Source organism: Maylandia zebra, linkage group LG23 (assembly GCF_041146795.1).
Source record: "Maylandia zebra isolate NMK-2024a linkage group LG23, Mzebra_GT3a, whole genome shotgun sequence".
Taxonomy (NCBI): Eukaryota; Metazoa; Chordata; class Actinopteri; order Cichliformes; family Cichlidae; genus Maylandia; species Maylandia zebra.
The window spans coordinates 49588581-49614876 of NC_135188.1; the positions used below are offsets into that span (position 1 = coordinate 49588581).

General features: G+C 42.7%; 1 protein-coding gene across 3 annotated transcripts; it reads right to left on the bottom strand.

Moving 5' to 3' along the window:
• Positions 1–4154: 4154 nt before the first annotated feature.
• Positions 4155–26109, bottom strand: rcan1b (regulator of calcineurin 1b). 3 transcript variants are annotated; one of them, XM_004564133.5, is made up of 5 exons: positions 25952–26109; positions 25653–25789; positions 11407–11580; positions 10004–10163; positions 4155–7177 (listed from the first exon to the last, which is right to left on the bottom strand). In XM_004564133.5, the coding sequence occupies exons 2-5, from the start codon at positions 25776–25778 to the stop codon at positions 6993–6995; spliced, it is 645 nt and encodes a 214-aa protein (XP_004564190.1). In that variant the 5' UTR covers positions 25779–25789; positions 25952–26109; the 3' UTR covers positions 4155–6992. The 3 variants fall into 3 exon arrangements, with proteins under 3 accessions (XP_004564190.1, XP_012778164.1, XP_004564189.1); XM_012922710.5 differs by lacking the exons at positions 25653–25789; positions 25952–26109 and adding an exon at positions 12240–18916; XM_004564132.6 differs by lacking the exons at positions 25653–25789; positions 25952–26109 and adding an exon at positions 12234–18915.
• Between the last annotated feature and the right edge of the window lie 187 nt (positions 26110–26296).

A 26296-nucleotide genomic window follows, 5' to 3' on the forward strand; every position in this document is an offset into this window, starting at 1 on the left:
CTGTGGAAGAGAGACAGAGGTTAATAACAGATATGATTCAATGCAGAGAGGTCTGTTAATACATAGTGAGTGAGAAAGGCGACTGGAAAGGAAAGAGCCAGTGCATCATGGGAATCCCCGGCAGCCTACGTCTATTGCAGCATAACTAAGGGAGGATTCAGGGTCACCTGGTCCAGCCCTAACTATATGCTTTAGCAAAAAGGAAAGTTTGAAGCCTAATCTTGAAAATAGAGATAGTGTCTGTCTCCTGAATCCAAACTGGAAGCTGGTTCCACAGAAGAGGGGCCTGAAAACTGAAGGCTCTGCCTCCCATTCTACTTTTAAATACTCTAGGAACAACAAGTAGGCCTGCAGAGCGAGAGCGAAGTGCTCTAATAGGGTGATGTGGTACATGTGATTTCACATATTTGACAGATATTTTCCAGAAGCGTTTTGAATTCATCTATACAGCCTCTCTGGATTTCCGGTTCGTGAACAGACTACACCCTCTCAAACTAGGCCACACACTGTGTTGCCATCAGGTGTTCGATTTTAATCTGAATATAACTGATGCCTGCTTATCAGACAGCTTCCCTGTCATTTGTATGCACTGCTCCATGTTTCCTGTACCTAACACTGAATTGGACACATTACGCTGATCAGGTTGTATTAATTCCTCTACTGCTAAGAATTTTGGTGAGGCCTTTGAAAGCACCTGCCTCCAGCTCCCTCGCCTTATCAACTTATTTAGCACCACTTGCGCCACAGTTATCGAAACCATTGCTCCGTATAAACTGAGTAAACCCAGGCCTAAAAAGTCACCCTGGATCAGTGACACTGCTGGAGCTCTCAGGACAGATTGTATAAAACCAGAGAGACAGTGAAGGAGGAGCAAGTTTCAAGCTCTGTTTTTAATTTTGTAAAATAACCCAGAAGAAATCTGTAAATCTGCTGTTGTAAATATTTCTTTTACAAAATCACAAAAACCTCCAATAATCCCATTATGAGGATTTTGTTCTCCACCACCAACTCTGTTATCTCCTCCAGTGCCTTTTTAGGATGCCTCTGCTAGTAAAGTTCAGAATATTAGGAGTAGTATTACTACCTCCCCTCACATTTTAACTGATTCTTTCTTCTGATCTGTTTTCAAACCACACTATCCCATCCTTCTTTCATTAAATCCACAACCCATCCACTAGACGCTGGTCCAAGCATTCTCTCAATCATCAACAGTTCTGTCTTTCAGTACTGGTTCAGCTCTCTTCAAGCAGGCAGTTGGACCTCTGATGAAGAACAATAACCTAGAACCCACCTTACCAAAAAACTACTGACCAACCTACAAACTTCCAATCCTCTCAAAAGTCTCAAAAGGTGAGTTTCGGATAGTGACGGCCAAATGACACTTTCTGAAGCACTGAAGCTTGTATTGAAAAAGGTTCATTGATCAAAGCTTTTCAATACAGTCTTTGGTGACATCTGGTGGCCAGAAATATGAAGAGCAGCTTGAATCTACAAATTAAAAGGAACTGCTTCATTATGATTGCCCACTCTACCAAGTTTCTGCCCACCAGCTTCAGTTTAACATCATGTGACATATCCATGCTGTGTTCTTCCTTTTCTTGTCACTTCTTTTTATGACACATGAAGCTTCAACTTCAAACAGACCATCATTAGTATCAAGGCAACCTGCAGCATAGAATAGAAACCACAACGGTCTTGTACAACGCCTGCACTTCAGTGCTGGTGTCAGCGGCACAGCACTACACTGGCTCACTTCATACCTCAACAACAGATTCGTCTCTGTCAGCAGTGCAAACTATTCTTCTTCGATAGCGGCACTGCCACCGTCACACTGCCACCACCATATTTTAATGTTGTTGTTGTTGGTGCTCAGTCTCTTTCTCATGAACACTGACCTTAATTGGCACAGATGAGGCCTGCGGTTCTTGGGATGTTGTTCTGGGGTCTTTTGTGACCTCTTGGAGGACTCGTCACTGCGGTCTTGGGGTAATTAGTCGGCCTGCCACTCCTGAGAAGGTTCACTAGTTCATGAATTACACGACTGTAATTCATTATTATCAGGAAGTCCTACAAACTCCCTGAAAGCCTTCAGCTAATCCAAAATGCTGCACCAAGAGTCCTGACAGGGACTAGAACGAGAGAGCAGATTTCTCCTGTTTTGGCTTCCTGTTAAATCCAGAATTCAAAATCCTGCTCCTCACATACAAGGTCTTAAATAATCAGGCCCCATCTTATCTTAATGACCTTGTAGTACCATATCATCCTATTAGAGCACTTTGCTCTCACACTGCAGGCCTACTTGTTGTTCCTAGAGTATTTAAAAGTAGAATGGGAGGCAGAGCCTTCAGTTTCCAGGCCCCTCTTCTGTGGAACCAGCTTCCAGCTAAGATTCAGGCTCAATCAGGTGACGCTGAATCCCTGAGGCTGTTGGGGATTCCCATGATGCACTGGGTGTTTCTTCTTCACTCACGATGTGTTAATAGACCTCTCTGAATTGAATCATACCTGTTATTAACCTCTGTCTCTCTTCCACAGCATGTCTTTATCCTGTCTTCCTTCTCTCACACCAGCCAATCACAGCAGATGGCCCCGCCCCTCCCTGAGCCTGGTTCTGCTGGAGGTTTCTTCCTGTTAAAAGGGAGTTTTTCCTTCCCACTGTCACCAAAGTGCTGCTCATAGGGGGTCATATGATTGTTGGGTTTTTCTCTGTATGTATTATTGTAGGGTCGACCTTACAGTATAAAGCACCTTGAGGCGACTGTTGTTGTGATTTGGCATTTTATAAATAAAATTGAATTGAAAAGAACCAAATAGGGGCTGTGGCCCCCCCACACTCCCTAGCAGATCGTCACATGGAGAAACCTTTGGAATACAAGCGCGCTGATCCACACAGGTATGTACACGGGTGTTCACTGCTCGTAGACCCAAATTACACCTTTCTTGGCTGCTACTTCGAAGCACATCTGTCCTGCGTGCTGCACAACAACATTGAATATTTAGTATTTACTGCTGTTTACACTTAGCTAGATTAATGCGATGGTGTTGTGTTTAGTATGTTGCTTTGTTTTTTTTCTGCTTGTTTTCTATTCTTCTCTCAACAGGTGATCCAGGAGATTTTTATTTTTTTTCTCCCCCCCCTTTCTCATTGTCCCTCTCCCCTTCTGTTTTTCCTTTCCTTCCTCTTTCTTTCTCCCTTTCCTATCTCTCACTCATGTCTGTCCCGTCTGTAACATCTGAAAATAAAATATAATAAACAATAAAAACAAAGATCGACCAAATGGACCAATACGGCAATGCCACGATGATCCATTTGGCAAAGTAAATCCACTGGGTATCCTTGTTGGTCTTCAGACAACAATTCTGATGGCTAAAGAACCAAATGGGACAGGCGAGAAAAAAAAAAAAAGAAAAAAAAAGAAAAAGAAAAAAGAACCAAATAGATGCCACTCATAAGAATGATTCCATTAGCATTTGTCACAAAAACGTTTCATCTATGGCGCTGTTCTACTGTACCTGAGCACTCACAGTGCTTTATACAACATTCCTCATTCACCCGTTCACACAAGCACTTTTAAAAAAATGCTTTTTCTATCTAACATTCACACACATTCATACTCTGATGTATGAATTGGGATTAGTATCTCGCACAAGGATATTTGAGATGCAGAATGGAGCATCCACAGATCGAAGCAATGACCTGCATTTGGTGAACTTTTGTCTGTTTTGTTTTAAATGCCTTTGTATTTTTGTGCGAAGACCTTTGTGATGTTTGTCTTGAAAGGTGCTATATAAATAAAATTTTAGTAATGTTACTGATCTACCACCTGAGCTAAAAAAGCCAAAGAGTTGATTCTGTTCATGTGGAAGTTTTCAGTGGGAGAAACGTTTCGTCACTCATCCAAGTGACGTCTTCAGTCTGAAGAAGTAAATAAGGGGAGACAGCTGGATCAAAGAAAGGCCTTTTAAAGGAATGGTTTAATAACGTCGAACGCATGCGGTGTCTGTTAGTAAAGAAAGCATTAATCAAAGCTAAAATGTCTTTGAGAAGTGTTGAACGAATGGAGTCTAGAAGGCTCATTAATGGTTTAGAGGAAGAGATCACTGAAGTTAACACAACAGAGTGAGGACACTTCTTTTTGTGATTCTAGTCTGTGGAAGGCTTTCGAACTGTGTTTATTTACACTGTCAAAACATCCAGCCCACTGTGACCAAAATATTACAAAATTCACATACAGGAAAAACACAAACCTCATTCAAATGACTTCAACCAGGAGTCCTTAAAACAGTTCAGAAATATACTCAAACTTATGTGTGTAATACAGACATATACTCTTATATAGGACAATGACACAGATGGAATTAGATGGTGAAATATTTATTCACGGTAACGTATTACTTATTTCAAAAATAATAAAATTCTAGTAAAAAAGTAGCCAAACCACCACACTGTCCAATTGTGTCTAAATGAAAGGGAAACAAAATACCCGGACTAAAGGTGCAGTTACAGCCCGTTAAGATGCTCGACTGGCAAAGACAGACACGTTTTCATTTTTAGATTCTTTCAGTATCACAAAGTGTCACGTGGCCCTAAAGTTCCATTTACAGGTTGAAACAAACAAATGTGTTGTGATTCCATTTATACAGAGTTAAACTGGGATATATAGCATCAGTCCAGTTCTGAAATGTTCATGTAGAGGTGACAGTCCTGTGTTATGCATTAGCTACACAGATTTGAGACACAGCGTTCGAACATCTGCAGCTGAGCACTATATACCAGAAAAAGCTAAGCTAGTCTTATAAAAACTTCAGAAAAGCAGACATATTAAAGATAGCCAGTGCTGCACCTCAGCCTCATAGTAGATACACTTATGGTATCAATGTGAAACAAGCCATCTTCGTTCAGTCAGTCAATACTTCGTTGTCCCCAACGTCTGCCAGCCCATACTGGCAGGGTGACAATGACGCCGCGTTCACGGCTGCAACATTTTGGAAATCAAACAACAATTAGTTGGAAATTGCTGTAATCCTACTGATGCAACAGCAACACAGCAGTTAGTACATCTTTGAAAGCACACAGTCAAACATGCACACAACAGGGCCCTGTACTACGAAGCAAGTCCAGTATATCCCATCCTTTATTCTCTTACTGGAATATCTGAAATCAGGATAAAACCTCCCATCGCTGGTCAACCCGGGATTTCTCTGCACTATCACATGAAAGGGATGGTGTTGCCTGGTCAAACATGGTACGTAAACAGCCAGCAGAGCAGCAGATTTTACAGTGCTACCCCTCAGCCTCCTATGGTATTAATTTCAAAAACCTATGTCGCCTCATTCTTGAGTTATCGCTTCACAAACTTGGGCCTGTCGGCAGGGTGACCACAGTCCCCATCAGTCTGATACGGCTGAGAGTTAAGAAGGAAGATAAAAATATGAGAAGTTAAACACATGCAGTAACAGAGGTGCTGTACACTGCTTTAGTATTAAAATTATATGAAGTTTAGCCGATTTGAAACCAGGAAGGAAAGCTGCCAAAACTGCTGACTGTGTAACTTATCAAACTTCTCAATATCACAGCTCTATCATTAAGACATCAGAGGATCTGATGGACTATAATGTAATGAAATGTCTGTTTGAAAGAGTTTTTATTGTATCAGCTGCAGCCTGACAGTGAATAAATACAAGAGCAGAATTCATTTGATACAAACTGAGCGAGTACAACAAGGAGCTCTGTTTGGGACCATACACTAATCCTCACAGAACTGAAACGGTTTAATTGCAGCGAACATGTAGACTTCACACACTAAAAATAATTTAGACCCTCCCAGTATCCACACACAGAGGTCTGAGGGACCGCACAGACTGGTACGTAGGTGGTGATCTGCGACCTCTATCATAACCTCTTTTTATAAGAGGTTAGTTACCATGGGTACATGAGTGATATATACCACGTCTTACTGCACCATCTAAGTAAAGAAAATCCAGGGTTAACCCTGAGATGACCTGGATAAGACCATTTTTATCTTGACCATCCTGCTTCATAGTAGAAGCCATAGGACATGAGCTGGATGTGCCACAAGTACAAAACAGGCCCCAAAATAACCGGCAGCGTGTTTGGGGCTTGAGTCACTGGTTGAACAGCAGCGCTCGCACACATTGGCAGAAAGACATTTTTCAGAACACTATTTAACCCCCACATGGCAGAAAGTGTCATGTTTTTTTAAAGCACGGCATGGTCAGGGACACGAACAGGTAAGTGTGGCGTTCTAAAGTAACAGATAAACATTGGTTGGACTTTAAGCCAAAGAGTAAACGGCCGTCCACGCAGGATGTGATCACGGTGTATCGCTGTGTTGTTGAGAGTCAGCGGCCTGCAGACATTCAGGTTCTCGAGGGTTAACTCCAAACTTCATGCCACCAGCAGCCATCTTGATAGTTGTTGCCTGAAGGTCTCCGTCACTACAAATCACTTCCTATGTGGGTGCCTTTAATAACAGCTGTTTGCTATGAGACAACCAAAACACACACAGAATGCAGCAAACTTCAAACACTACTTTGAAGAGAATTCCAGGAAAACTGCTTTTTTTGGGAAACTGAGTCGCAGCAAAGACAGCAGGAGGCCAGCTTTGTTTAGGCCAAGCAGATACATCAGACAACAGTGCAGAGCAATGGACACTGTCATGACTTCATGCTAGTGAGCACACAAGCCACTAAAATGTGAAAAAGCTGAAGCGGGTTGCTTCACACCTTAATAACAGACAAATGGAGCACCAGAGCAGATATCAACAGTCGTACACAGTAAGTCAATTTAAACCCTTTCCCGCTTCGGTCTGTCGAACACGACACAAATGCAGCATGCAATTCTAGTCATTTGCTTCAGCTGGATATTGCAGCACCCACAGACGCCTTCTCACAGTTTTATCCAAATCTCTGCGAGCGTGTTCAGCTGCTGATCGACGCTGACACAGTACAGATTCCCCTGTCAGCACCGCTCACTGCTCAACTCTAGGTGTGTAGTCAGGCCGTCGAGTCTGAATGATCTTTGGTCGTGGTGGGCGGGGCTTGTCATCCTGGTCGCTGTCATCGGGTGCGGAGCTGTCACCGCGTTCGTCGTCGCACACATGGACGACCACGCTGGGAGTGGTTGGTGTTGCTGTGTGAAGCTCGTACTTCCCCCCTAAGAATAAAACAAAAAAAGGTCAAATTGGAGGACGTTTCCCACAGGGCGTGCTACAATGTACCAAGTCACTGTGCAGCGATGAGGTTTCCCTCTTCAGCGATAGAGATAATGCAAAATGGAGAACAAAGCTGTCACGATCCTGACGACCTGATGATCTCAGTTTTAGATGTCAATGAGGTCTGACATCAGCTGGCAATTTCAAATGTATCAAAGAAACTATTTTAATCATTCAATTTTAGGAAACATTGCTTTTATACATCTGGAGGCAGAATCTAGATGCTTTAGCCACATCAGCCGACACCAACTCCTAACCCATACTACCTTTACTTCTTCTAACTTTGACATTGGTGGTGTGAACATAGCATCAGCATGTGGAGCTGCAACAGGTCTAAATAGTTTTAACAGTCAAATAGTCAAATTTAAAGTAATAGGGAACAGCTTTACTAAGTGACAAACGTGTTTCAGGGTGTGGCCTTCATCGGGGTCATTGAAGGCCACACGCCAAAGCGTGTTGGTCACTTAGTAAAGCCGCCCCTATCCAGTCTTTAAGTCTGACGTCATTAGCCGTTCCCGGGCCTAAACTCTGCTGCAGGTCCCAAAGTCACATGATCACTGCGGCATTACTGAGAGTTAAAAACTGTCTAAATTCTTTCATCTGTAATAAAATGATCAGCGTTGCTGCTTTACCAGGTGTAACAATTAAGTTTAACATCCAGGCATCCATGAAAACAGGATTTATTACATTTAACAGAGTTAGAAGTTAACAGGAAGTTAGCTCGCTAGCTTCCACCTAAACATGATGTAGCATGTTCTGACTGAGAGATTTCTGAAAAATTCAAACGTACAGCTCTGCTACCACTTCCAACATAAATGAAGACAGAAACTAAACAGCAGTGACGTTTGTAGGGTTACTGAAGTTGGGCTAGCTGCTATATAATGATGTGCTACGTGATCGCTAGCGACACAGCTATGTTAGCATAGCATAAACACGGTGAAGCTGGAGGATGAACGCTAACTTTTTTGCTACTTGATAAAAGTTAACGTGAGGGTTCCTGATGGTTAGAGACAAATGCAGTCACATAGCAGGATGCTGTAAACGGACCAAGCTTCAGTCAGGAGAACAACTGAGATTATCCATCCACAATACGAGGTTAGTCACTAATATACTGCTGCATGCGCTGGGCTGTAGTTACATCGTAAGGTTTTAAAAACAGAGCTTTAACATGATTAGCGGTAATAAAAACCGAGAGGCCGACAGTGATCACTGACTGTTTGTAAGGGCTTGTAGATTACATAGAACAAGACACAAAGCATTAAAACAAGTTAAAAACACAACAGCCTTAGTGAACACAGCAGTTTGGAAGCAGGATTCGTCACGTCATCACTTAAAGACCGGATTACTTTAAGTGTTGCTGGAGTCTTCGGGTCATCAGATCTTTGTCTTCTCCATGCACCTTGGAAGAAGGTGAAGTTGTGCCAGAAACATTTGTTGGTTTCTAATCCTCACTGCTTTTAAATGTGCTGTGTGTCTATGCTAGCAGATGTGCATGAAGTGTGGGTTTCCCATCACTTCCCTGAGCTCAGTGTCACCCATGTCTCTCGAGGAGCCATTCGCCTGTACGGCTATACAAAGCTGTGTTGCCAGACTTTCACCAACACATCATCATCATAATAATAATAATAATAATAATAATAATAATAATAACAATAACAACAACAACAACAATAATGGATTGTGTGACATGCACAAGACTTGTAAGCATTAATTTATAGAACCTCCCCCACATTTCATGAAAGTTTGACCTTGAAGAAGAGGTCAGAGGTCAAAAGTAACGTGATATTTAGAATCCCTATATGTATTCAATAGAAACAAGAGCAGTAAGAAACATAATAAAGTTGTATAGTGCCATTTAAAACTGACTTTTACCTTCAGATCTTTCTATTGCCCATGAAAAAGAGGTCAGTGGTCAAATGTGACATATTTTAAATCTTTTAAATCTTATCTGCAATACCTTCTATATGTTCACAATACACTGTTTGTAATAATGATAGTTTCTAAGCCTTTTAGTCAATTATTGACCAATTATCATGAAACTGACCTTGAAGATCTCAGTGTGAATGGTTTGTATCATAATTCAGGGCTCAGCTTCCTGAGTATCTGGAATCTAGTATGCACTGTTGCTCTATTTACGTGATGTCATCTCGATCCCGGCCTGGGACATCTTTTCTCTAAGGAGATTATTTAACAGGGACCATGTACAACAAAACAAAGTGGAAATGAAAATGAAACACTGCAATGAGCACCTACCATAGCGCAGCTCCTTAAGTGCAATAGATGGTTCTTTTGTCCTTTTTAAATCTCATTTTATAGTTTTTCTCTTTATTATTTCTGTTCTTTTCAGTGCAGCAGGGACAGCACTTAATTTTGTTGTACTTGTTTCCGTGACAGTAACGACGCTCTGATCGCGGTGTTGGGTTTTCCCTCTAACCACCACACCTGTCTGCAGTTCTGCTGGCAGTCCTTGCTACCTGGCTCCTGACTTTGAGTTGTAGGCGTTGATGTCAATATCAGTGTGGAGACAAGCTCACACACTTTGCACTTGTAATCAGTTGTGATGAATTTATCGAGAATTAAATGAAGGAAGACAAAAAGATTAAAAGAAGAGGAACAGCGTTTTAAATCATGTACCACTCAGCTTCGTTCCAAGCCTGTAAAGAGCCTTCAGTTTGCATTTGAGGCTGCAGGAAGTGTCGATTGTGTTTTACAAACCTGTCACACATTCACACACGGATGGAAAACACAAATCATAATGTGTTGTATACCTGGCCCCAGTTTAGAGATGGCACAAAGCAGGTCATAGTTGATGACCGGTGTGGCGTCCTGAGACTGTTCCCAGCCGACTGGAGGGGAAGCAGGAGGCGAGATCAGGAACTGCTTCTCTGGCTTGGGAGGCTCCAGCCGAGGACTCCCTATGTGCACAGACTACACAGTGCAAAGGCAGGGCAGCACTTTATAATAACCAGCAATATATCACAGGTTTACTGAGACTGTAGCATCATATAGAAAGAAATGGATTGATGATTATGTTTCTGTCACCTACCTACCCAGCTAACTAATGCACTGATATTTATACAGTGCTTCTATAGTCGTACCACTGAAGCCACACAGTCACATTAAACTGTAGATTCAGTGATTTATTGGATATTTTTTCCTGTGTATTTCACCAACTTTAACTACAGTGAGAAAATTATTTATTCAATCCTCCTCTGACTTTGTAAGTTTGCTTAAAAACAAACGAACAGTTTCTCATTTTTAGGGTAGTTTCATTCTAGTAGAAGAAGAAAAAACGTTGCAAAGGTTCTACGTTGATTTGCATGTAACTGTCATCGTCCCACTGCTCCAGTGAGAGTACCACCCAAAGTCCCCACAGCAAACATGGAGGTGGAAATCCTATGCTTCTGGGATCCGCCCTACTGTGAAGTGGAACGTCTAATCACTGCCCACTGCGTCATTCACCACAGGGCATTGTGCACCGGTCGCAGCAGATGGCCCCGCCCCTCCCTGAGCCTGGTTCTGCTGGAGGTTTCTTCCTGTTAAAAGGGAGTTTTTCCTTCCCACTGTCGCCAAAGTGCTGCTCATAGGGGGTCATATGATTGTTGGGTTTTTCTCTGTATGTGTTATTGTAGGGTCGACCTTACAGTATAAAGCACCTTGAGGCGACTGTTGTTGTGATTTGGCGCTGTGTACATAAAACTGAACTGAAATGTTTATTATTTTGTAGCATTAGAAAGGATGAATTAATCAGCTAGCTGACATAAAGCAAGCTAACAACATTGTTTAGGTAGACAGAATGTAACACTTATAAACTACACTAAGTTATTCTATTCTTATATACATATACAGAGCAGCAGCTCCATTCATATTAAACTGAAGCTAACATGTCAAATTTAGTCTGGAGGATGCTGACCGGTGTCACAATAAGTGAAAGTATGCACATCTCTATAAGAGAAGAACGAACACTGCTATAACACACAAGCTAATGTTCTTCCACAATGTACAAGCTGTTTTTTAGTTATTATTTCAATTTTCATTTATTATTCCAAACTCTGGGACAACCATAGATGACATTCAGAAAGTGAATCAAGAGCTCCGCCTGGTTTAGCGCGTTGAAGGTCTGAACAAGTTACATTCATGTGTCTGATAGATCTCAGCCTACAGATATTACCTGAGCGAAGTAAAGTCTCATTTCTTTGCCGTTGAAGTCCGTCTTATGTAGTCGGAGTCTCGCCTCCGCTGCAGCCAGAGCATCTCTGAAACTGATCCTGATCCGCCGAAACGACTTGAAGTACTGGAACTGCACCTCCGAGTCGAATGAACGGAACAAGGCCTCAAAGCCAGCCTGGAAACACAGAGGAAGCAGACAGCAGGAGGAGACTGAAGTAATGACTGAGATCTCTGAACCATCTTACAGACTTCAACTCCGTTCAGCCCATTTAGCACTTTCTTCACTAAAAATATTGAACAAGAGCCAGTTTGAAGATTCTATGAATAAAGGCACAGACATCTGATCATGCAGACACACTGAAATGATCGATATTACCTAAACGCCTACAGATTAGCACACATTAGTGCAGATGTAGGATTCATCTTTTTCTTAACACTGTTTTATTATCGAGTTGCACCAACAGCTTAAGGAAACTATGTTAAAAAGCACGGCCATGCTGCAAAATCCTCATTACTGTGTTTTACAGTCAGTCTTGGCTGTCATTACACCATCTAACAGTCGAGTTGCTGCATTACTACTGAAAGACCGTTTTTAGAGGGTAGTTGAGCTGGATGCTTGGGTTGATTCAGCTGTAAAATCACGTTTAAGCAGACCTCTCAATAGCTACATTACATGATGAACTGCACATAAAACCTATATACAGTCAACACAAAATGCAGGTGGAAGCTGCTGGTCGAGCCTGGAAGCCAGTAAAGATGTCTCAGGATGCACACAGGGTCAGCTGCAGTCAAATTCCAGGAAATCCTTTAGTGACACCGTACTGTTACCTGCACCTCAGAGTGGTGAAATAATTCCCGGCTGGTCACCGAGGCCACCAGGCAGAACCGGTTACATTTAGTGGTCTTAATGTGCATGACAGGCGACCCGCCGATCCGCAACCTTTTCCACCTGATAACTGAGTTCAGGGTGCGATGCAATGCTGTAACAGTCAATGAAGTTGAGGAAGAGGAGGGACGAGGTTGGAGGACTGTTGCTTTCCCCAGGGTGACGGACGAGCAGAGACAACGGGATGTTCCAAACAGGACCGTGGTCGGGTTCTTCCCCAGCACTGGCTTCACATGCGCAGCAGCAGTTTTTCTCCTTCGGTGCCCACAGTACATCAAGTCCACAACGTTAGAGAGGCAGTGCGGCACATTCCAAGATTATGAAACGAGAATCTAAAGTTAGAAATTGAAAACAACATCTAACATTTGCTAATCTGCGTTTTCTTCTGCTGCAGCTTGTTCCTGTCTCGCTCAGCAGCAGACTGAAAACTCAAGGAATTTTCCAGAGATTTGGGTGTGGAGAGCTGAAAATGTCACTCACACTTTAATCTCTCTCTCTCTCCCAGATCCAAAGCCACTTAAATGAGGGCCTGCCAGCCTATGACGCATTAGCCACAGTCCCCTCCTCTCTTTTTCCTGGTCTCATTCACTGCAGGCCAATCATCGGTGGAAGGAGGAGGGAAATCTATTTTCTTCTCTCTTCCTATTCCTCCACTGACAGATACAACACTGACTAATCATACATACATAATGAAGGGCAGTGACTGCGTCTGTGCGAGAGAGTGGGAGACAGAGCTGACATCACTGCCTCCTGATGCTGTTTCTTAGTGGAAACTATGACAGGGAGCCTCACTTTGGATTCCACACGCAGAACAAAAACATACATTCATATCTTTTCTTTGTATATATGACTGAAAGACAGAGAAATGACACAGGTAGCTGGGAGACTGACGCCCAAAGTAAAAAATAAAAGGGGTGAAGGAAGAGTAGAAAGACAGGACGAGTGAGAAGCATGAAGGGATCCAGAGGCAGGTTGATAACATGTTTCTGTGAGGCATTAATAGCAGAGAGCTTAAAGCTTCACACAATGACAGACAACACTGTGACTGCTCATACAGTCAACATCATCATCTTTATTGATAAAGCACTTTAAAACAACCAAAGTGCCGTACACTGGAACTGAATAATACAGTTACATAAGATATCAATTAAAGCCAAATAAAAGAAAAAGTATAATCTTTAATTAGTTAGATATTAACTAATTTAATTACAAGAAGAACTACGTCTCTCTGAGGCCGAAAGCCAAAGACTAAACATGACGGCTGACATACACAACATACATGACTTTTCATTTCATTGAGGGGGAAAAAAGTCACAATATTTACAAAGATCACCAAGAAGCACTTAGAGTGCAGATGTCTGCTAAATCAAATGACTGACCTTGAAGGAGAGGTCAGAGGTCGATGTTTTGAACAATGACCTTGGAGACTTTGGTAGATCTGAGCCAAATTTGAATGGATTGTTAAGACTGAAAAATCAAGTTTACAGACACCATGAAGCTACCAGCAGATTACTCCAACCTGGATGTTCCAAGCTGAGTAAGCACACGTTTCATTTACGCTGTACAAAGCTAGTAACACACTGATAATATTCACGGGGAACTCAGTGGGACTGTAAAAACAACACTGGACGCCAACTGAATGTTCTTGCTGCTGTTAGACCTCAATCCCCTGATCATCACCGACATCTGTCACACATCTGTCACACTTGGGGTGGCTGCAGCTAGGTAGAGCAGGTCATCTACTGATCGGGCGGTTGGTGGTTCAATCCCTGGCTCCTCCAGTCTGCATGCCAAATATCCTTGAGCAAGACACTAACCCCAAGTTGTTCTCCGGTGCATCAGAGTATGAAAGTGTGTCAAGCTTAATTAGGTTACTTGGGTAAGTCTAAATTGCCCATAGGTGTGAACCTGAGTGTGAATGGTTGTCTGTTAGCCCTGCGACAGCCTGGAGACCTGTCCAGCTGGGAAAGGCTCTAGCTGCCCTGCGACCCCGACAGAATGGATGGATGTTGTATAAAGCACTTTGAGAGTAGAAAAGCACTATAAGAATCAGTCCATTTACCATTTAACAGTGGACATGGCTACAAATTTTGCAGTGGAGCAACCATCAGCCAACTACTGTACATGGGTGACAAGCTATAAGCCAGGACACAGACTCACTGATCCACATCACCAGGATGTACAGTGAAGGCATCAGGATGTTATTCAGACTGGATAAGTACAGTCGAATGGCTGCAAAGACAGGCAAGCTCATCCGCACTGAAGGGGTGGAGGAACAACAGCAGATGTAGTACAAAAGCTACACGTACCTGGATATCCCACAGGCCAGTGGGAACATGATGACTATGCACAAAGGTCAGCCACAGTCAGGTACAGCCAGAAGGAAAAGCAGGTGCTGACAAGCCAGCTGAATGGTACGAATAAGCTCCAAGCTGTAAATGCATATGTCCAGTGTAGACGGTCAGAAAACGACTACAAGAAGACAGGACCAACTTCACCCCCGATCAGACCTGCACACTGTTAGACCTCTGCCTCACCACCACATACTTCAAATACAACGAAGGCTTTTACAGACAAAAACATGGCTGTGCCATGGACTCCCCCGTGTCACCTATTGTAGCCAACCTTTACATGGAGGAAGTGGAAAGGAAGGCTCTTGGCTCTTTCAAAGTAAGAGTACCCAGCCACTGGTACAGATATGTGGATGACACCTGGGTCAAAATCAAGACACAAGAAGTGGAATCCTTCGCCGCGCACATTAACGCTGTGGATAAAAACATCAAGTTCACCAGGGAAGACACAAAGGACGACTGTTTGCCTTTCCTGGACTGCGCCGTGCACATTGAAGAGAACGGCAACCTCAACATCGAAGTTTACCGGAAGCCCACACACACGGACCAGTACCTCCTCTTTGACTCCCATCACCCTCTGAACACAAACTTGGAGTAATCAGGACCCTACACCACCGGGCAGAACATGTTCCCTCTAAGCCTGAAGGAAAAAAGAAGGAACACACACATGTAAAGGAAGCACTCAAAACGTGTGGTTATCTTAGGGCTGTGCGATATGACCAAAACCTCATGTCCCGATATCAGACATCTATCGTCCGATAACGATATAAATCACAGAAATGTAACATTTTTGTAAATTCTGTGAATCTCGAGCAGCTCGACTTGCGTGAAGTGTTTCCTGCTGCGCGTCGTGTAGCTGGAGTAGAGTGTTTTAACTGATGCATGAAACGATACATTTTTAGACATAAGTTGTAACGGCGCCGTCTTCTTTGTGAGTATTTATTACACGGCGTGCTGCGGGGAAAAGCCTGTTCTAACGTTTGAGTCTAAGCTTTATTTTTTAGCACCTGGCGTCTTTTTTACTTCTCATCTGTAAATAATCTGCTCTGTCACGTGATTCAGTTTATTTTGAAAAGTCTCAACAGGATCTTGAGCTTTATTGTGAAAGATTTATGTGGAACATAAACAAGCGGACACGCGATGGTTTTACCGTCATTGTTGCTAACGACGACGCATAAAAACAGGTGCTTGTCCGTCTGTAGTGTGGTTATATTAAATATAAGAGAAAGAGAGAACTTTAAGAAATGAACACAGCCGCTACAGTGACCATCAGAACCATGAACAAATATTGCCGTAAACAGTTTATTTTGCGACACCACGAAACAAACGATAGCGTAAAATGAAACGATAGACGCTTTTATATCATCATCCGATATATACGGTTATATCGAACAGCCCTAGGTTATCCTAACTGGGCGTTCTTAAAGTCAGCAAAGAGGCAGAGAAAAGAAGATCAGACACCAGCGAGGGAGGATAAGAAGGACAGATGCAACAACATTGTCATCCCCTATGTAGCCGGTGTATCAGAGAAACTCAGGAGGGTTTTCTCCAAGCACGACATCCCGGTGTATTTCAGACCCAGCAACATGCTCAGACAAAAACTGGTTCATCACAAAGACAAAACGCCAAAACACAGACTTAACAATGTGGTGTATGCTGTACAGTGCAGCGAGGAATGCTCAGACCTCTACATTGGAGAGACCAAACAGCCACTTCACAAGCGCATGGCACAACACAGAAGAACCACCTCCACAGGACAAGGCTCAGCAGTCCATCTGCATCTAAAGGTCAAAGGTCACTCTTTCGAGGATGCCAATGTTCACATTTTGGACAGAGAGGACAGATGGTTTGAAAGAGGAGTGAAAGAAGCTTCTATGTCCACTGTGAGCGACCATCTTTGAACAGAGGCGGGGTTTACGACACCAACTCTCTGCCATCTATAATCCAGTTTTGAGATCCTTCCCAGACGCCTTAACGCCCACTCACATCCTGGGCCATCTGACCTCAGGAAATCGCATGATAGGGTGGGGCCAGGTTTCACAATGAGCTCACCCGAAACTCTGGCTGATTGTGACCCACACCCAGTTTCACACCTTGGCTCAGGCGATTAGAGGATCATCAGGGGGTCCTTTTGTCCCTCTGTGGGGGGAAACTCCCACTAGGTTTATATCTGGGACTCTCCACCATTTGACCTTAGAACTGAAGAAACTTCTCGGATGAGAGGTGAAACGTCTTCAAGCAACTTAAAGAAGTCCAGACGCTTTTCTTTGCAAGCTCCTTTGACTACGAGGACCTGGATGACTGAGAACCTTCACAGATACATGTCCTGTAACAATAAGCAGGCACAGAAAGAAACAGGGAAAACCCTCCACCCAAAGTCCATGACCACGACACTCTATGTCCCTATAAAAGAGGGAGGACAAGGATTAGCGAGTGTCAGAGCCACAATCCAGGACCTCAGCCCCAAACTATGCAAACCTGCCCCGGAGACTATCCAACACATCGCAGCAGGATGTAAGATGCAAGCTGTGACAGTGTTCACTGAGAGGCACGACCAAGTAGCTTAACTGATGTACAGGATCATCTGTGTGGCACGTGGACAACACAGTCCCAAGTCCTGGTGGGAGCCATCATCAAACGCTGTTGAGAACAATGAGGCTAAGGTCCTGTGGGACTCCAGATAAGCAGCTGTTGGACAACCAACCAGACACAGTGGTGGGCAGAAAACCATAGCTGTGATAGATCCTGTCCTAGCTTAGAACATCAGGAAGAACGAGCACGGGGAAATCGAGAGGTACCAGGGCTGAGGGAACAACTGAAGCAGATGTAGAAAGGTCTCTGAGGAGCTCTGATAATGGCTCTGCGTCAGTGCTCCCCATCCAACCGGTAGGAGCTTCAGAGGTGCTAGAAAGCAGAATGGGAGACACTGTCCAAAAACAGGTGCCAAGCTTTCAGCATCATACTCAGAAAGACCAAAGGCTTCAGCAACGTATTGTGCAAAGGCTGTGAATTCTTATATACATGCTAGAGCAGGGCGATATGACCAAAAATATTTATCACGATATACATTTGAAAATTTACAATAACGATATAACTGACGATATAAGTGACACTACACAAAATACTTTACAACTCCACAACTTTATTAGTGCAAAAAACCCATCAATGTATTTTCACTTTGTCAAGAGATTTTTGTTTTTATATAATTTGATCAGCTTCATGAAATGTGTTTTTCTGTTTTTTAAGCAATCTACATGTCTATGATTTTTCACCTTATAACTTTGTGATGAACTTATTCAGCTACTAAATCACTTCCTGTTTTTAGAGAACAGATGTAGAAAAGGGAAATAACCCGTTGCTTTGGGTCTGTGCAAACAAGCAGCTGTTTTTTATCTGCATTAAAGTTATATAAAAATATATCAGTGCAAATTCTTTGCTGACAGTTTAACCAAAAGGCATTTCCAGTGGAAACTGGCCGACATATCCTCAGCATAACCATGTATAATATCCACACTGTGTGTGTGTGAGAGACAGAAATGTGCAAACACAGTGCTGTAATATTAGTGAGCCTCCTGACAGTCTGCTGATGCTCAGTGTCCATCGAGTGTTGTGTATTGATGTTAAGCAACACTACAGAAACTACAGACATACTTGCACTAATCACCTGCAGGTCTCAGCCTCACCCTGCTGCAGCCACTGTGTGTGCAAGCCCAGCCCTGCATTTTTTCCATCCCACTGTTTTTGTTTCATCTACACATTTGTTTCCATTGCCTCACCAGGCAGACACAAAACAAGCACACATTTTTATGGCACCGTGCTCTCCTTTCTAGCACAGAAATAAAACTTGCACAGCTCAGCAAACATTAGTATTTAAGTTCATACTGGGGTACAGTGATCATGTGGAGACAGGCCTCTACTGCCCTCCTGAGGCCAGTAGGTGCATAGCAAAACTATAACAGAAAATTTGGAAAATCATCATTTTGCTGACAATACTGACAAACCTTCAGGTCTTAGAGAAAAATGAAGTTAGTGTCCAGCTAACTAGGTTAGTAGAACCAAGAAAGTTTAGAAAACTCTAGCAGAACCTGACTGTGTCCACTAGTTAAAAACATTTGTTTGTTAAAAAGAGTTTTCAGTGTTTTGCACACCTTTGCAGGGCTGTGCAATATGACCAAAATCTCCTCAATCAAAATTTATTTATATAGCACATATTAAAACAACAGTGTTGATCATAGTGCTTCACAGTCAATAAAAACATGAGACAGTTAAAACAAACAATAAAAGAGGACAACAATAGGTAACAACGCAACAAGCTAAAAACAGCCAACTAGACAGAATCAAAAGCCAAAGTAAAAAAATAAGTTTTAAGACGTAATTTAAAAGACTGGATAGACTCGGCAGTGCGAATATGAACGGGGAGGTTATTCCAGAGTCTGGGTGCCACGATCTTATCCTGATATAAGACATTTATCGTCCCGACAACAATATATATCACAAAAATTTAACATTTTCAGCTAATTCTGTGAATCTCGGGCAGCTCGACTTGCGTGAAGTGTTTTCAGCTGGGTGTTGTGTACCTGGAGTCCAGTATTAGATAAGTTGAAACAGGCGCATTTTTCTTTGTGAATATTTATTACACAGCATGCTGCGGGGAAAAGCCTGCTCTAAGGTTTATTTTTTAGCACCTGGCGGCTCCTTTTGGCCTCTCATTCATAAACACTCTGCATACTATTTCACATGATTCAGTTTATTTTGAAAAACCTCAACAGGCTCTTCAGCTTTATTGTGAAAGGTTTATGTGGAAATTAAACAAGCGGACGGCGGAGCCAGACGATCGTTGTTGCTAGCGATAACGCATAAAAACAGTCGCTTGTCTGTCCGTAGTGTGGTTATATTAAATATAAGAGAATGAGAGAACTTTAAGCAGTTGTACAGTGACCATCAAAACCATGAAAAATATTGCCGTAAACACTTTCATTTGCGACACCACAAATGGTAAAAATGGTAAATGGCCTGTACTTGTATAGCGCTTTTTCTAGTCCCTAAGGACCCCAAAGCGCTTTACACAATCATTCACACACTGGTGATGGCAGCTACATTGTAGCCACAGCCACCCTGGGGCGCACTGACAGAGGCGAGGCTGAAGTGTGAAGTGAAGCGTCTTGCCCAAGGACACAACGACCGAGACTGTCGGAGCCGGGGCTCAAACCGGCAACCTTCCGATTACAAGACAAACTCCCAACTCTTGAGCCACGATCGCCCCACAAAACAAACGATAGATAGCGTAATATGAAACGATAGACGTTTTCATATCGTGAGCTGATATATATCGTTATACCGAACAGCCCTACACCTTTGGCTAAAATATATAAGAGGCTCTATTAAAAAACTGCTTCCTTGGTAAAACCTTCACAAACTCTGTTTGAGCCAATCTGCATTTTTCTGACGTGCATTTTAAAGATATTCAACTTGTTTCCAGTTTTTAAGCTTTTAAAACTCAATCACAGTATGTTATTTCTTCCTGCTGCTTCCTGCATCATTTATTTGTAGGCCAGAACTGCATGCAACTATGCTTTTTGCCATTTTACAAATTTAATAGTGCACTCTTAAAATACTTCCATGAAATACACATTGAACATGACCAACATCAGTATCACTATTAACAGCTGTGACTTATAGGTGAAAGGTTCCATTCATAGCAGCAATTTGGACATGCAAATATGTTTTTAGAAGGTAGAACAATGCAATGAACTTAGAATCTTTGTTTTAGGACTTCTTCAAATCCCAGTTCCAGTGTCAAGTCTTCATGGATCGGATTGTTTGTCCAGCACATCCCACTGATGTTGGACTGAGATCTGGAGAATTTGGAGGAACACTTAACACCTCAAACTCCTTGTTATGCTACTCAAACCATCACTGAACCTTGTTTGGCCCTTTATGGCAGGGAGCATTAACCCACTGAAAGACACTGCAGTCATCAGAGCACACAGTTTCCATGAAATGGTGCACATTTGTCTGCAACCATGCTTAGGTAGGTGTTACGTGTCCAAGTAGCATCAACATGGATGACAGGAACCAAGGTTTCCTAGCAGAACATTGCCCAAATTGTGATTGAATATGAACCTGAGTGCGATTCCATTCTTAATCCATAGTGTTTAATATGAGGTTGGCCCACGCGGTGCAGGTATAACATCTTCAAGTCTAGAACCCGTGGATATCACCAAACGCTGTTCTTCCTCCTTTAAAACGCTCTGCTAGGTCCTTACTGCTGTCAGCGACTCTTCGTTTTTTGGGTGTTTCTGCATTCATTTTTGTATCTAATAGCTGAAACGTGTGCTCCATTGGGTTGAGCTTCTTGTCTTTGAAGAATACCCTAATTCTTTAGGTGGGGTGGTAGCGCAGATCACCTACTGATCGGAAAGTTGATGGTTTGACCACTGTGTGCTCAAGTCTGCATGCCAAATATCCTTGGGCAAGATACTAACCCTGAATAGCTACGTGATGCAGTGTGGACGCACATGAATGTTAGATAGGAAGCACTTACGGACAAAGCATAGAAAGACATGATTGAGGCAAGTTGTGTAAAGCGCTGTATAAGAACCAGTGCAGAGAAACTTTAGGGCTGCTTTTGCAGTATCTTTTGATCTTCGACATATTTTGTCACATTTCTCTTGTTCCTGGTGAACTCCACAATGGGATTAGGGTGTCGCTCCCCTCCCTGTTCAGCCTGACGCAGTATATACTACAGTAGAAACAAAACTACAAAAGCAGCCTAGGTAGTGTTTGCCCTAGAAACATATTCAAATCCATTTAATGCTTCGTCTCCCCAAAATATGAAATGTACATGCATGCAGTAAGCTGCAGTAACACCAGAGATATGTTTTATTTCAAGGCAAAAGTGTTTAAACAGACGTTATTAACACATTTGCATGTACATACATATTAGCTGCCTAGCTTAATCTTTTCTAAGGAATATGAACCCTAGAATGCTCTTCATACTTGCTCACTACTGACTTCCTGGCTTTAAATATATTATCTCCCCCTGCTGGTAATGCAATTATTGCATGCAGTAATGCAACTTCTGCATGCATGTCTATTTCACGTTTTGGAGAGGCAAAGCATGAAATGTAGAGAATATGAGTTTTGAAAAAGTGAATGACTTCTTTACATTACATTAACAACAGCATGATGGAGAGAGGGCATGACGAGCTGACCAAAGTACAGGCTCAGCAGCACTTTCAGATTAGCATCTATAAGAATGTCTGAATAGAATAAGTTTAATCAGCGCTAGAGCAGGGCGATATGGCCAAAAATATTTATCACGATATATATTTGAAAATTTGCGATAACGATATAACTGACGATATAATTGATGCGAGACAAAATACAACTCCACAACATTACTAGCGCAAAAAGAAAACCTTCCATTTATTTTCACTTAAATAAGAAGCTGGTTTTTATGTACATTAAAGCTTTATAAAAATGTAACAGTGCAAATACAAATTCCTTGCTGAAAGTTTAATCAAAAGGCATTTCCAGTAGAAATGGGCTGACATATCCTGAGCATAACCATATATAATATCCACTGAAGTTAAAAAGAGGTGCTTTGCAAAATTAAACTGCAGTATGCAATACGTATTTTTCGGACCATAAGGTGCACGGGATTATAACGCACATCAAGCGAAACAAAGCAGTCAGATAAATCAAACTTTATTAAACTCATTCTTCTTGCTTCCTCCACTTCTGTACCATTGATTCATTAATGTTGAATTCTCTGGCAGCTGCTCTATTCCCATGTTGTTGCAGTATATTAATGACTAACCTCGTATTGTGGATGGATTATCTCAGTTGTTCTCCTGACTGAAGTTTGGTCTGTTTACAGCACCCTGCCATGCGATTGCATTTGTCTCTAACCATGAAGAACCTTCACGTTAACTTTTATAAGTGGAAAAGTGTTAGTGTTCGTCCTCCAGCTTCCCTGTTTATGTTATGCTAACATAGCTGTGTCGCTAGCGATTACGTAGCACATCATTATATACCAGCTAGCCCAACTTCAGTAACCCTACAAACGTCACTGCTGTTTAGTTTCCTGTCTTCATTTATGTTGGAAGTGATAGCAGAGCTGTACGTTTGATTTTTTTCAGAAATCTCTCAGTCAGAACATGCAATATCATGCTTAGGTAACTAGCGAGCTAACTTCCGCTAGCTTCCCGCTAACTTCTAACTCTGTTAAATGTAATAACTTTTGTTTTCATGGATGCCTGGAAGTTAAACTTCATAGTTACACCTGGTAAAGCAGCAATGCTGATCGTTTTATTAAAGATGAAAGAATTTAGACAGTTTTTAATGCTCAGTGATGCTGCAGTGTTCGTTTGAACTGAAGCATAAGGAGTTTAGGACCCAGATTACTCCCAGATTTAAGAGCATCTTAGTCCGACAAATATGACAATGACAACGGCCGCTTGCATGTTCTGCAAAAAAATGTGCTTTGTTGTGTATCTGACGGACAAACACCAAACCAGTTCCACATCACTGAAGTTGCACCATTTTTACAAACCAATTCTGGTTCATCTGTTTCACTCAACAATCGGCCATGTGCGTATGAAAACAAAGGCACTGCGCATGCGCGTTTTACTCATATTCTATCGCGATATTTCATTTTCCTATTGTTGCCTAACATTATACCGGTATTACCGTGAACGGTATAATATGGCCCAGCCCTAATCAGCGCTATATCAAATTTCAGTGCTATATAAAACATATGAAGTCCTATATAAGAAGTCATTTTATTAAAAATGGCTAGAATGCTTAAAACCCCTAAAACCTAACGGTATAAGCTCAGATTAGGGGCCTGTTGGAGGTATTTTCCCGCTTTGTAGTGATCAGTGTTGAGGTCACAACCAAGGCCAAGTGGGACTACCAGGACAAAGTCCACAGGAGTCCACTTACCGCTCTTCTGCGCTCCTCTGACCCCAAGCGATTACGACTACGCTGTATCACTGACTAATAAAAGAAAAACCAGGTCAGTGTTCAGTCCGTCACATCTCTCCCAGACAAGCTAAACACCCTCTATGCTCACTCAAACACAGTTTCATGTCCTCCAGTGGGGAGTGAGGCTGCCACAATGGCCTTCAAAAAGGTCAAGCTATATAAAGCTCCAGGACCAGAAAGCATTCCTGGTCATGTTCTCAGAGCACGTGTGACCAGCTGGCAAAGGTGATTGCCAATATCTTCAACATCTCCCTTCAGGGCGTCCACCACCATTCCCATCGCCAAGAAACAAGTGGTCTGTCTAAATGACTACTGCCCTGTTGCACTAACATCAGTCATCACAAAGCCAGCAGACAGTCAGACTACACATCCAGTCTACCTCCCTTACACGCTGGTCCAATTAGCCTACAGAAGAAACCGAGCCACAGACGTTGCCATTGCATTGGCCACACACACACTGCCCTGCCCACCTGGAAAAAGGGAACATATATGTGTGAAAGCCCTTAGCTGACTACAGCTCAGCATTCAACATGACAGTGAGAGTTGGAAAACACACTTCCTCCTCGCTCATCACAAACACGGTACAGTACAGATGATATGACCATCACGGGCGACGATGACACAGTCTACAGAGTGGACATGAAGGGACCAAACAACTGGTGCTAGGACAACAACCTCTTTCAACATCAGCGAAACAAAGGAGGCGACAGTGGACTACAGGAAACAACAAAAACGAGTTGACCTTGGTGGCTGTCAGCCAAATCTGATTGGACTGGTAACATAACCCCGCACTACACTACTTCAGTTTTATCAGAATTCATTCAAAACTTTTGAGCTGTCACGTATAAGACAAAAGAAAGAAAGAAAGAAAAAGAAACGGATGTCGTGTGAGGAAATGCCACAAATAAGTCACGTAGGTTCATCTCGAGTTCAGCCACTATCAAACTGAAGCCACCGGTTATTGTTTACGAACCGTTGTTGAAAACGTTATGCTTAAGCTAGTTACCGTGAGGATGTCTCATTACTGAAATCACAATAGCAACTAATTAGATGAGCATCAAACATCAAAAGAGAAGTTTTTGATGTTTGTGTTGTTACTCAACTGAGTCTCTCACCAGCTGCTGCACATTGCTGCACCCAGCATCCACAGGAGAAACTGCTCCAAAGGTGAAAGTGACGTAACTGCACAAATTATTAGTATCACACAGTCCTGGCTTCACCGGCACAAATCTGTTTTTCCACACAGCACATGTCCACTGGGACTGAATACTCCCTGCCTGCCTCAGAATGATTCTGCTGGTTTTATTTTCATCAAATATTAATGCAGTGACATTTCTGATTTACAGGATGGGGAGTCCACGAAAATGCTCACCGATTTGGGATTCGCCTTGGTGACAGAACCACCTGTTAACCTGCTCACCTCCTTCCCCCAAGAAGCTGCAGGAGATGTAGGAGACCATCCATTATGCATTTCATTTCAGCCATGTTCCCCTGTGTGACATCAACAAACACCCTGACTATTCGGTTTAATCCAGGAGCATTTTGGGTCTGAACCCAACTGGACCTTCTTTTCTGATTAAAGCTAGCAAACAGACTCCAAACCAGAGGAAAGTCGAACCTCAGGAATGAACTAAAGAAATTCCAAAGTCCCAGAGACGGTTTCCAGCAGAATCAGTTTGGGGCGTGACTATAGCTACTACTATACTAGTCTTTAATGGAGCTAATTCATTGATTTTCATGGATGGATGCCAGTAATCCCCCTGCCACCAGATGGAGCGATGAAACCACATAAACCTGTGGCTCTCCTGCACACACATCTTTCTCATTTAAGGCTACTGTGCTCCATAGATACACGTTTATTCCTGTCATACTATCAGATAATTTCATATTTTGGTTTAAAAACAAAGAACAGTCTCTAATGAACTACACAAAAGCGCCAAAGCTATTGGTTCATGTTTCACGTTCATATGTAAGCACTGTTTAGCTGCGCCGCACACAGGCCAGTGCCTGACAGCTTACCTTAAGCCTTTCCTCGTTGAATAAATCCTCCGCCACTTTGCAGGCCACCAGGGCGTCCGGTAAATCCGTGAACTGAACATCTACCGGGGCCGCCTCCTCCTCGCCGCCATTATCCGCCTGCTGCATCACCCAAATATCTGGAAACATCGACAGCCTTCCGTCAGCACCGACACATACTGCTTACTGCCTGACTCTACACCTACCAACACCTTTGATATGCCGCGTACCAAAACCAGGACATGAAGCTATTTTTGTGGATAAACATATTATTATGACAAAGGCGTCGCTGCGCTGTTTACCCGCCGGTGTTAGCAGCGATGTCCTTTCTGTGTGTGCCTTCAGGCGGCCGCTGGCTCCTCACTGTGCTCTCAAACCCGAGCTACTGTCTGACATCAGCTGCACTTACAGCTACCTGTAGCTACACGGAACAGCGGAAGCACTTCCGGGTTTTCTTCTTCGCCGGGCCTTCGCGGCAGTTTACATCCGTTCACGGTGCGTTACTGCCGTCTCACGTTCCTCAGCGGTCCGATGACTTACCTCCACACAGGGGCTGTATCCCAGTTCAGGGTCTGCAGCCTTTTTTTTAAAACTTTATTTATCACATTTTAGACATACAGTTAACTCATTCACTGCCAGCCATTGGC

Bases quoted from the DNA above. Each gene is read 5' to 3' on its own strand.
- rcan1b (XM_004564132.6), bottom strand. From the start codon at position 12,566: ATGTACTGTGGGCACCGAAGGAGAAAAACTGCTGCTGCGCATGTGAAG. The intron at 11,581-12,233 runs GTAACAGTACGG...CTGTGTTTCCAG, and splicing joins TTCACCACTCTGAGGTGCAG to GCTGGCTTTGAGGCCTTGTT. The intron at 10,164-11,406 runs GTAATATCTGTA...TGCACTGTGTAG, and splicing joins TGAGACTTTACTTCGCTCAG to TCTGTGCACATAGGGAGTCC.